This window comes from Guillardia theta (genome assembly GCF_000315625.1).
Source record: "Guillardia theta CCMP2712 unplaced genomic scaffold GUITHscaffold_45, whole genome shotgun sequence".
In the NCBI taxonomy this organism is placed as follows: domain Eukaryota; class Cryptophyceae; order Pyrenomonadales; family Geminigeraceae; genus Guillardia; species Guillardia theta.
In genome coordinates, this window is record NW_005434629.1 from 143,060 (window position 1) to 153,725 (window position 10,666).

General features: G+C 53.5%; 4 protein-coding genes across 4 annotated transcripts in view; 2 read left to right on the top strand and 2 right to left on the bottom strand.

The window, feature by feature from the left end:
* The window catches only part of GUITHDRAFT_140332 (hypothetical protein), a gene marked incomplete at both ends in the record, with an annotated part of 5,408 nt that extends 1,348 nt beyond the window's left edge, over window positions 1–4,060 (bottom strand). The window contains 8 exons of the mRNA XM_005830488.1: window positions 86–142; window positions 410–472; window positions 520–595; window positions 926–990; window positions 1,033–1,257; window positions 1,457–1,577; window positions 1,748–2,367; window positions 2,567–4,060. Coding sequence (XP_005830545.1) covers window positions 86–142; window positions 410–472; window positions 520–595; window positions 926–990; window positions 1,033–1,257; window positions 1,457–1,577; window positions 1,748–2,367; window positions 2,567–4,060 — 2,721 coding nt within the window. The remainder of the gene's footprint in view (window positions 1–85; window positions 143–409; window positions 473–519; window positions 596–925; window positions 991–1,032; window positions 1,258–1,456; window positions 1,578–1,747; window positions 2,368–2,566) is intronic.
* Window positions 4,061–5,049: 989 nt separating this feature from the next.
* Window positions 5,050–5,857, top strand: GUITHDRAFT_163792 (hypothetical protein). The gene is made up of 2 exons (XM_005830489.1): window positions 5,050–5,210; window positions 5,461–5,857. The coding sequence occupies exons 1-2, from the start codon at window positions 5,065–5,067 to the stop codon at window positions 5,684–5,686; spliced, it is 372 nt and encodes a 123-aa protein (XP_005830546.1). The 5' UTR covers window positions 5,050–5,064; the 3' UTR covers window positions 5,687–5,857.
* Window positions 5,846–7,634, bottom strand: GUITHDRAFT_153208 (hypothetical protein). The gene is made up of 13 exons (XM_005830490.1): window positions 7,341–7,634; window positions 7,133–7,283; window positions 7,027–7,081; window positions 6,955–6,980; window positions 6,846–6,894; window positions 6,767–6,799; window positions 6,689–6,715; window positions 6,566–6,642; window positions 6,458–6,511; window positions 6,319–6,405; window positions 6,193–6,270; window positions 6,066–6,140; window positions 5,846–6,009 (listed from the first exon to the last, which is right to left on the bottom strand). The coding sequence occupies exons 1-13, from the start codon at window positions 7,579–7,581 to the stop codon at window positions 5,895–5,897; spliced, it is 1,068 nt and encodes a 355-aa protein (XP_005830547.1). The 5' UTR covers window positions 7,582–7,634; the 3' UTR covers window positions 5,846–5,894.
* Window positions 7,635–8,865: 1,231 nt separating this feature from the next.
* On the top strand, window positions 8,866–9,640 carry GUITHDRAFT_110374 (hypothetical protein; the record flags this gene model as incomplete). The annotated part of the gene is made up of 5 exons (XM_005830491.1): window positions 8,866–9,046; window positions 9,155–9,311; window positions 9,362–9,412; window positions 9,459–9,575; window positions 9,628–9,640. The coding sequence occupies 5 exons, from the start codon at window positions 8,866–8,868 to the stop codon at window positions 9,638–9,640; spliced, it is 519 nt and encodes a 172-aa protein (XP_005830548.1).
* Between the last annotated feature and the right edge of the window lie 1,026 nt (window positions 9,641–10,666).

Below are 10,666 nucleotides of genomic sequence, written 5' to 3' on the forward strand. Positions count from 1 at the left end.
TCGAGAGGATGCAAAACGAGCAGGAACAGGAGCAGGAGAAGCAGGGGGGTTTGGAGCAGGCGCAGGAGCAGGAGCAGGTTCTCACAGTGACGGGAGAGACGTTCCCGCTGATAGCTGCTGCCCATGCCGTGTTGGAAACGAGCTGGAGGGCAGTCAGCAGAGTTTGACCAGGAGGATAAAGTAGCGAGGCGACAATCAGGAAGTCGCAGAATGAGAAAGGGTATCAGTGAAGGAGAGGTTGGGTGGGGATGATAGAAGGAGGGAGAGAAGCGAGGGGAGGTGAGGAGTAAGGGGCGGGGGGAACAGACAGCAGCAGGTGGAGGAGAGTGAGGAGGAGGAGAGTGAGGAAGAGGAGAGTGAAGAGGAGTAGCAGGAGGAGGAGGATGGGAAGGGGGAGGGGGAGGAACACCTGGGGGGTTATGGTCTGGTTGGTGTGGTCGGATGAGGAGGAGATGTAGTGGACGAGGAGGTTCTGAAGGATGGTCAGCTGGAGGAGGAGAAGGAGGAGTCTGAGGTTACAATGACATCGTCGTCCTGGTAGTTGAGGTATGCAAAGGATCTCAACATGCCGCTGACTTGCTCGGTCGAGAACACGCTGGGAGGATGTGAGAGAAGAAGGGAGGATGTGAGAGGAGGAGGGAGGATGTGAGAGGAGAAGGAAGGAGGAGGGAGGGGAGGGGAAGACTGACAGTTGCTGGTGGGACGGAGAACTTGGCAGATGAGACTTGACGAGCCTGAGCGCAGCCGTCAGAAAAAGGTGGAGGGAAAGGGTGAGGGAGGAAGAGGGAAGCAGATGGAGCAGTTAAAGCAAGGAGGAGGAGGCAGTGGAGGAGAGGAGGAAAGGAGGAGAGGGAGAAACAAGGACAGGAGGAGAGAAGGGCAGAAGGGGAAGGGAAGGGAGGAGGATCAAGAGGAGCGAGGGGACCTTGAGAAATGAGCAAGGAGACTCTCGTCTCTGAACTGACATCTTGCCATGGACATGATGAAGTTCTGCAGACGGTCGAGTCAGCAGCAGCACGAGGATCCAAGGACCAGCACCGCAATGCTGGCGTCGGAGAACTCCGCCGCCGCCGCCCGCTGAGCTGTGGAGGACAGAGCTTGCAAGACTCGGAGAATCTTTGTCTCTGTTTGCGATTTCTCCCTACCCAGGTTCTCGTACCTGCAGGCTACGAGGTGGAAGAGGGAGGAGAGGACCCTGACGGAGGACTCTCTCGCTATCTTCTCTGGCAGAGAGTCGAGCATGAAGGTCCAGATGGGCTGAGAGACCGAGTGAGAGGGTTGAAGATGATAGTCAAGGTGAACAGAGAGCCGTCATCATCATCAGCATCATCATCATTACCACCACAACCACCACATCATTATCATCATCATTTCCATGACCATCACAATCAAAATCATCAACAACACATAATCGTCGTCATCATCTCAATCATCATGATCTCCATCAGCAACTCACATGCCCCCATGTCTCCGATCTCGTGAGAGCCGTCATGAAGTGAACAATGTCCTGCGAGCTCACGGCGTGCGAGCAGCGCCTTCCGATCTTCTCAGTGGCGGAGCAGAGGAGGTCGATGCTCCTGGGAGGAGCATCATCATCAGAAAGGGAATCGCCGAACAGCATGAAACATCTGCACAACATGGAAGACGGGTCTTGCAAACATGCAAACATGTTTGCACAACAGTAGGTCGCTCAACAGCATCTAAGATTCCTCTCTCCTCATCACATCATCATAGCCAACATGCCAACCTGTCCCGCTGCGATCTGCTGATCCATCTCGCATCGTAAGCGCGGGAGAGGAGCAAGCAGAGGATGGAGCATGACGAAGGGTTGTCAAGCTTCATATCGCCGTGCATGATCTCGTCAACAAACCAAGACAAGCATGTCTGCGCAGCACGCTGCTCCCTCTCCTTTCCGCCAGCTGACGACGCGCCCACGAGTTGGTGCGACAGGACGGCTTGCAGCATCTTGACCGCGTCGAACAGCACGAGCGTCTTGCCCTTGGCATGCTGCAGGTAGCGAGCTGTGAACTCCAGCAGCTCGACTTGGAGGAGGCCGCTGCGGCATGAAGACGACAGGACGGCCGCCAGAGTGCGATGGTCGGGGATCCGGACCCTTCCCTCCATGATCAGCTGCAGCTTGTCAGGCGCATCAGGGAGGGAGAGGAAGTCAACGACCGAAATCAGCGGCTTCAAGAGCTCTGGGTCCTCGATCTTGAGCCGTTCGTAGGCGGAGAAGATCAGGCATGCGGAGTGGGAGGTGAACTCTCCCTCCTGCATGCTCCTCCGGATGTTCTGAGAGGAGCGGGAAACGTCAGGATCCGGTCGGGGAGGAGCGGAACAGCTGATGAGGCATCCCCTTCCCTTGTCCTGTTCACCGAGCTTGTTCATCCCCTTCTTCCTATTTCTACCTCCTTGGTATCTTTTCCACCGCCCTATCTATCTTTCCTCCTTTCACTTCCCATCTTCCTCCCTAAGTTTCAAAACAGTTCTTATCTCACTCTCACTCTCACTCTCACTCTCACTCTCACTCCTCCTCCTCCTCCTCCTCCACTTCCTCCTACTCCACTTCCTCCTCCTCCACATCCTCCACCACATCCTCAACCACCACCACCTCCTCCTCTTTCCCTCCTCTCACCTGCGCAAGAATCTGAAACAGCTCCTCGTCAATGATCTCGGCATGAGCAAAGGCGTGCAGAATCATCGCTGCTGCCTGCATCGAGATGTATCCTGGATTTTCCTCCCTCCTCACTCCCTCCTCCCTGTGCTTCTTCCCGATCCTCTCCAGCTGCTTGAGGCGCCCCGACGCCTTCTCAAACAGTCCCATGTACACACACGTCCCCATCCCCTCCTCCTCTTCCTCCCCCTCTCTCTGCCTCCCATCCTCCACTGCATCCTGCTTCCTCCCTTCCTTCCCTTCCTTCATCCCAGGGCACTCCGCCCTGCCATCCAGCACGCTGGTCACCGAATTCAGCAGGAGGGCCACTTCTTTAGATGACAGGTAGCGCATCCCGTCGTCTGCCATCGTTGCCAGTGTCCCCATCACTGCCTTCATCCTCCTTCCCAGCTCTTCGTCCTCCTCCAACTGCCCGCTGAGCCGCTTCACATGGTTCATAGCAATGACGCTGTGCTTCCCGCTCAGCGCTCCTCCTGCTCCCTCCAGACAACATTCCAGGTCTACCAGGAGAGCAAGCAGCGATCTGTACTTGGCCAAATCCCGCGGAAGCTGCCCCCTCACTACAGTCCGCGCAGGGCTTGACCAGGACCCGAACCAGCTCTCGTTGCTCTCCCTCCTCCTCCTCCAACCCACTGCCGCCTCGCTCGCCACCAGGGGCACGATGATGTTGTACCGCCCCCTCCTTGCTGCGCTCCTTGCCACAGACTGGCACCATCCGAGCTGGTCCGACAGAGTCTGGATCCCTGTGCTCCCTCCATCCTCCTTGGAGTCAACCGCCGCCTCCCTCGTCCTCCTCGTCCTGACGTCTATAGTCTCTCTGCAGTGCTCGTTCCCTCCCAGGTACTGGACGGTCACTCGATGGAAGTCTAACATGCCGACGACAACGGCAGGCTTCCAGTCACCCTCCACTTCAACCTCCACCACCTTGCCGCACTCAACGAACTCAGTCACCTCACCATCTTGAGGCCCTTGGGAAGCGGGGGGGGGGGAGGAGGAGAAGGACGAGGACGAGGACGAGGACGAGGACGAGGACGAGGACGAGGGGGAGGAGGACTTGTCCTGATTCTTTGGCGGGATATAACCGTGTGACTGGGCTGGATCCCTGCGAAAAGAGGCCTCCGATCGAGGACAACCCTCATCCACCATGCTGTAGAGGGTCCTGCTGCAGATTCGCCTTTCCGAAGGCATACATGGCAGCAGGCCATGAGAGAAGAGAATCGATGCTCGTCTATGCTGCTGACGATGATGCGTATCCTTGAACACTTTGACCCTCGTGCTCTTGTAATGCACCATGGAATTTAATGGAACATGGAAGGTGTTGATTTCCGGCTGAAGAAACAACAGCATGACAAACAACCGTCCAACTACCCCCATGGTCTTCATCATGTCTACCCCTTTCTCCATCCTATGATAAAACGAAGCTTCCTCTGCTTCCAGAGGATGTATGTACCAGCAGACAGCCCTCGCGTCGTCAGAACATGTCACACAGGATATGACAGGAACGTGCAGGAGTTACGACAGAGGTATTGTTCGCACGAGGTAGGAGTAGAGCTGCCCTTCGCCTTATGTTGGAGAGAGGTTGGTGTTCGCTTTTGACCCTGTTCCCTTCCTGTCTCCTCCTCCTCTCCTCCCTTCTGCCATCGGCCTCGCTTCCCCTTGTCTGCACCATCCTGGGTGCGCCCGAAAAATTTGTCCTTCCGTCGAGGGCTTACATGTTTATCAGATTGCTTGAACATTGCTTGAATTATTTCAAAATCAAGACATCTTGATTTGAAATATGTTACTTTGATTAACAAAGGTATGCCCTTGCCGCGATTGTAGATGGAATCAAACACCACTTTCTATCAACGATGGGGTGAAATGGGAATGGATTCTCCCATGAGGTAGGGGTAGTGATGTTCAGGGGTAGTCTAAATTCTACAATCCACAGGGTTCATGGATATGGACAAATACTTATAGGCTTTACTATAAAATTATTGATAATTAGAGCTAGGGTTCAAAAAAGGTCGAATATTGATGCGGGACGAAGGGTGGGGGGTGGAGGCCACTGGGGCACCCCCAGTGATTGTTATATGGTGAACAACGGGTAGTACATCTGACTCTAGAGGGGGTGGGGGTTATTTTTTCACCGGGTCTATTGTAGATATGTGGTAGGTAGAAATGAGGGTGGGGGTAGTTCTCGAGCTTTGGGACCGAGGGAGGTAGAATGAATAGATCAAGGGTGGGGTATATGATGAAATGGATGGGTAGGTAGGTGGTTGTAAATGCTGAAAAGATGGTGGGTATAAGAGGGTCTTGTTGTGGGGTGGGGTCGGTTTGAAGGAGAGGGTGGGTGTACGACATGTAGGGGTGGGGGTATTCATGTAGTTGGAATCAAGTTGTGGGTGAAAATGGAGGTGTTGCGGCGTGACGCGCGACATGTGGTACGACGTGCGCTGAGGATGGCGAGGGACTGGAAGCAGATCGTGAGGAAGCGAGAGGAGCGAGACGACGAGAAACTCGAGAAAGAGATCGTCTACATCCGGTCGGAAGTGAGGTGAGTTGCGTTCCTAGCGCTGGGTAGGGGCGCAAACGAGAGGGTGCTCGCGGTCAGGGGTTTGTTGGAGATGCTTTGTCATGTTTGAAACGTTGATGTGTGTTTGAATGTGTGAACAGACTTGTTCCCCTGTGGGATGCCTGTTTGTGTTGTGTGCTATAGGTTTTGAGGCGCGCTTGAAACCGCGAATGCTCCATTTCCCCCCGCTGGTTGGTGGGCGCTGATTCGTTCGTGTGTGCTCCTGTCGCAGGTCTACGGTTGAAGCAAATCGCAACCTCACATCATACTCACAGATCCGAGAAGTCATTCAGAACTCAAATGACAGGGTTGACTTGATATTGCACTATCGTATTCCCTATCCTCGCTACCATTACGTGTACGACGAGACCAGGGAATTGCAACATGTTGATGGTTCCAACTGCATGGAACTTGAGGGCCATATCTTGGATATTCCAGTATCTCATAGCAGGACCTGAAAAGCTCTTGCAACTCGTTGATTGTACAATACGCTTCTCATGTCAACGTGAGACCGACATCGTAACGTGTCGGTCCGACATATCGTAACGTGTGCGCACCATGGCGTGTTAAGGAGCATAGCAGTCTGATGGTGTGGGTGTCTTTGTGAATAAAGGCATGCCGATGGATTCATCTCACATTCACATTCGAACATATCGACACTTTCCATCACCTCCCGAAGAACTTCTTTAGCTGCAAGAATCGCTCTTTCATGAACCCGCGAGATGTCTGGGCGGGGCTGGAGTTGGAGGAGGTGTTGGCGCTCGCTGCCCCCTCGATAGGACTAGTGGTAATGCTCAGTATGAGAACATCGGTCCACACAAGAACACAAGCACTCACCTCCTCAAGTATCTCCTGACTGGAGTGCTGTGCAGAGAGCGATTGCCCAGGCTGAGAGTGTTCCTCCCCGTTGAGCTGAGGGTTATGGGTGTGAGGGGCAAGCGACCGAGATGGGGAGAGCACAAACCTCCTGGGGTTCACCATCCTTGTGCTGTAGCGCTCCCTTGAAGCCTCAGCTGTGTATCTTTCGCTCGTTCGACTGGCCCTGGACAGGAAAATGAACAACATACAAAGTCGGAAGGGGAGGGCAGACCTTTCATGGTGGTTCATCATCACTTGCACGTTTCTGCTTTGTCTAGACACAACAGCGCGATGCTCTTGGGTCTTGCCGGTGCGTATGCTGATGCCCACCACCATCAGCGCCTCTAGGCTAAGATTACAATCGAGACGACCTGATCTTGCACACAGGGCAGAAATGACTCTCTGAAAGCCATTTGCTCGCACAACTGAAGCGAGCAAGGTCAGCATATCAAAGAAGGGGGTTTAATCTCAAGGCTCACTTGGAGTGGAATTGATGAAGACATGGGAGAATTTTCACTTCTTGACCGACCTCGTACTCGCACAAGCAGATCAAGCACTGATGACGAGTCAAAAGCGCAAGGTTCGAAGGAATCAAAGCTTACCTCTGGATTTTCCTCAAAATTTACAATCTGTGCCACAAAAATGTCAGTGGAAAAAGTCTGAAATCGATAGCGACAAGCCTGGTCCTCTTGTATGGTATACACGGGGAGTTCCTGCAAGGCAGTCAAAACCTGTGCATGCAAGAATCAGATCTCAAACCTCGTGTGAATGGACCCCCGCGAAGATGGGTTTGTTGAAAGATCGCACTCTGCGCATCGGAATCAAAGGACATTAGAGTTAAGCCGTCCGCTGCCAAACGCTGCCAAACCTTCGGTGAAGCGCCAGCTCTTCCTCCTGCCACCATCATCACCCGGACACGGATTCGTAACATCACCGTCACCTGCAGCATCATGGCTAACAGCAAGTCCGTCTCTTCCGAGAAATATGTATCCGCTCTGCACGAAAAATTTCAGATGTCTTGATAAGAAACATGCTCCTCACGGTACCGCTCTGGATGTGGTGACGCTTCATCCAACACCCCTGCCACCTCAGGATCGCGCCCTGCAGCTTCTTGCCCTCCTGGGTCAGGATGCTCTTCGGATGGTATGAATGTGACGATGTCATTGTCTGATTCGTGATCATTGTCCTCAACCGATGCTGCAGAATGATTGCGCCGATCAGTCCGGTACCATTCGATGAGCAAAAAACCGTCACCTTGAGCAGTGGTAGGAGCAACTTCTACTGTGCGCAGCTTCGATGACTTGGGACTAATGTTCATCGCCACTTGCTCAGCAGACACCCGGCGAAATCGATCTGAACTGCTCTCCATCGTATCCCCCGCGTCATCCCGATGGTCATGCACTGCCTCTACAACTCCATCCTCGCTCTCGTTCTCCAACTGATCGGCTGGCATCAATGCCTTCTCTGTGATGTCTCCCGGAGCATCCGAGGTCATATCTTTCGATCGATCGTTGAGGTCATCCGTTGATTCGTTCTCGCAAATGGCTTGACTGTTCACGTTGGGAGTTTGTTCTGTACACGTCGAGCTCATCTTCGGCAGAATCCAAGAGGTGATATTGAAACACTTATTAAGTAGGTTATTACAGCTTCACTTAGAAGCTGGCATGGTCTTGTTAGACATTAGACTTCTCTTTCTAACTCCTTCTCGAGCGTCACGGGCAGCCTGCATCGAAGTGTTAGAAACGAGCCCCGTATATACAAAATGTAAGCGTAAATTGTGCACACGATCGCTAGATTGTTGTATGATTCCGCTCCTGCATGTCTTTCGGCACTCCTCGAGTCATCACCGGTGCTTCAACAAGAAAGGTTGTTGGCAGGCAAACAGGCAAACAGTGGAAGCAAAAATCAGCCTTATCTCTCAAATCTTAAAGGAATTGGTACAAAGACAAGTTGGGATCTCGTGGTTTCCAAAAAGTCAAGGGGGCAGACTCTGCATCACGGTCTACATCACTCCCTCCACAGAGTGCGCTTCGTGGACCGCAGGTACAAACCTTACTTCGAGGCTTGAGGCCTCCGATCAGCGCCTCCTCTTCTGCATCTAGTCCTGTGTACATGCTGGGGCTCGTTTGTTCTAATGTGTCCCCTGCTCTGTTTTGCTTCCTCCCTCCTGATCACTCGGCATCGCGGCCCTTCCCCATCGCAACCGCCATTGAAGATGCGCTCATCGCATTGCCCCCGCCCTACCTATCGTTTGAAGGTTGTGAAGTTGAGATCCGGATCTCAAATTTCAGAAACTGTAAATCCATATTTCAATATTAACCATAAAATTATGCAAAAATGAATGAAATGATGAAACTTTATGCCACACACAGAAAACAATTGCGCGTACAGCAACCCCTCTACCTCTCCTACGTCTCACGGTCATAGGTGTGATAGCCACCAGCCTCAATCATTCCGCTTTACTCAACTAGGACAATAATTATGGAAGGCATCAAATCCCTTTCATAGGAGAAGCACTAGGAAAGGGGGAAAAGCTCCAGCTGCCCTTCTCGGTTAATTAGGGTAGGGTATGCACCCTTCCGAAACATACAAAGGACTTTTAAAACGCTGGTTTTAGAAGCGCGTCCACGTACTCATTCTTAACTTAACTTTGAGTAAACGTTTTAGAGGCAGGCAAGATTTCCGGGGGACTCGGGCCGGCCGGCGGGCCCGGACAACCCAGAACTCATACGTCACTGAGCACCATTATCGGGCCCGCCTCAGGCTGCGGTGTCGGGGCATGTCGCACATGTCGGGGGGGAGGCGGGCCGTATGGCTGCTGGCGCTGTTGATCATGGGGATGGCGATGGCAGGGGCGGGAGCTGGTCATGATGGCGGAAACGAAGGAGATGCGCAGAGTGAGGTCAGGAGGCGGATGCAAGAAGCTGATCATGCTCCGCGGGAGAATCCTGGGAGGAAAGGTGAGGCCTGGGCAATGTAGAGAGGGAGGATGGGAGGGAGAGGGAAGAAGGAAGAAGAAAGCTTTTTCACACCGAGTAACATGAAACGCTCATGTGCCCATGTGCTAGAAAGTGATGTGAGGATAGGCTCGACTGTGGCTGATGGACGCAAGAACGAGCCATTGACTTCGCCTGTAAGGAGGAGAAGCTATGCGATGCGCCTGCTCCTCTTGCCGAGAGACGTGATGGCCTTTTTGGATTTGAAAGCCCCTGACATGCCCATAAGGTGCTTGTGACCGCCCTAAAGAGTGTGGTTGGCTTCTTCGCTGCGGCCAGGGAGGGCTGCATGGTGTTGAAGGAGTCAAGGGACCCTCAAGCTGGGCGCTGGTAGCTCTTGTTCCTGACTTGACGGGATCCCTCACGAGGATGGCAGGAGGGGGATAAGCGTCGTGCTTGTCTACTTCGCGTTCCTCCCTGAGCTGCTGCATCCCATCGAGAACATGTTGAGGTTCCCCCTCGCGGTGTTCTCGCTGTGGTTCTTCGCATGCCGGTAAGACCGGGGTATCGAGTGCTGCTGAGGGGCTGACAGGATGCGGCTGCAGGTACTGGATGTGATGTGATGTGGACGATGTTGGTTCATCTCCATACCATCAGCACATCTTCACGAGTTTTGTGATGGATGTCTTGGAGCAAGAGGAGCGAGAAGGAGGGAGGGAGTCGGGGGCGATCGGGAGCGATCGGCCATGTAGTTTTACTGTTGAGCCACTCTGATGGGACTTTGCGCTGCAGCGCACAAGGAGGAGAAGTCGAAGGATGTAGCAGATATGTACATGTTGAGGAAACAAGGTGGTGATTGAACATCTTGCGGAGAGTGAAGAGTCGTCGCCTCTCGACCATCCGTACCGTGTGATGAGATCAACGGCGGTTGGTGATGAAGGCCGTGTCGTCGGAGTATCGGGCAGACGCCTCCCTGATAGCAATGTAGAGGCAGGCGGAAGGAAGGAGAGAGGTGGGAGGAAGGAGGAGGGAAGGGGATGGTAGAATGGGAGGATTAGGAGAAAGGAGGACCAGTTGGAGAATAGAGAATGGCAGCAGCAGCAGCAGCAGCAGCAGCAGCAGCAGCAGCAGCAGCAGCAGCAGCAGCAGCAGCAGCACACAGCGAGGAGCAGGTGGGAGAGGAGATGGAAGTTTAGGAGGAGGGGGGGAGGAGGAGCAGAAAGCATCTCGGTCAGCGATAATCCGAGGATGGAAAAGAGCTCGTTACCTTCCGGAATGATCGAAGTCCATAGACGATCGCATGCTTCCATCCCTATCAGGGTGACTGATGAAACCAGGAAGCATACTGCGGCAGGTGTGAGGAGGAGCAGGAGGACAAGTAGCAAGTTACCCCTCCTCCTCCTCCTCATGGTGCTCCTCCAACGACACGTCGTTGGATCCTAGGCATCTCCTGATAGTCTTTGCAAGACATGAGCATCGGCAGGAGGGGAGGAGGGTGGAGAGCAGAGGAAGAGGGCTGCATGGCTGGGGAGCAGGAGGCCAGAGGAGGAGGTGGAATGGAATGAGGAAGACCTTGTCGACTACAGGAGGGGATAGGAAACGTGAAAACAAGACAGAGAGACGCGGGGTGAGGAAGAGAGGGGC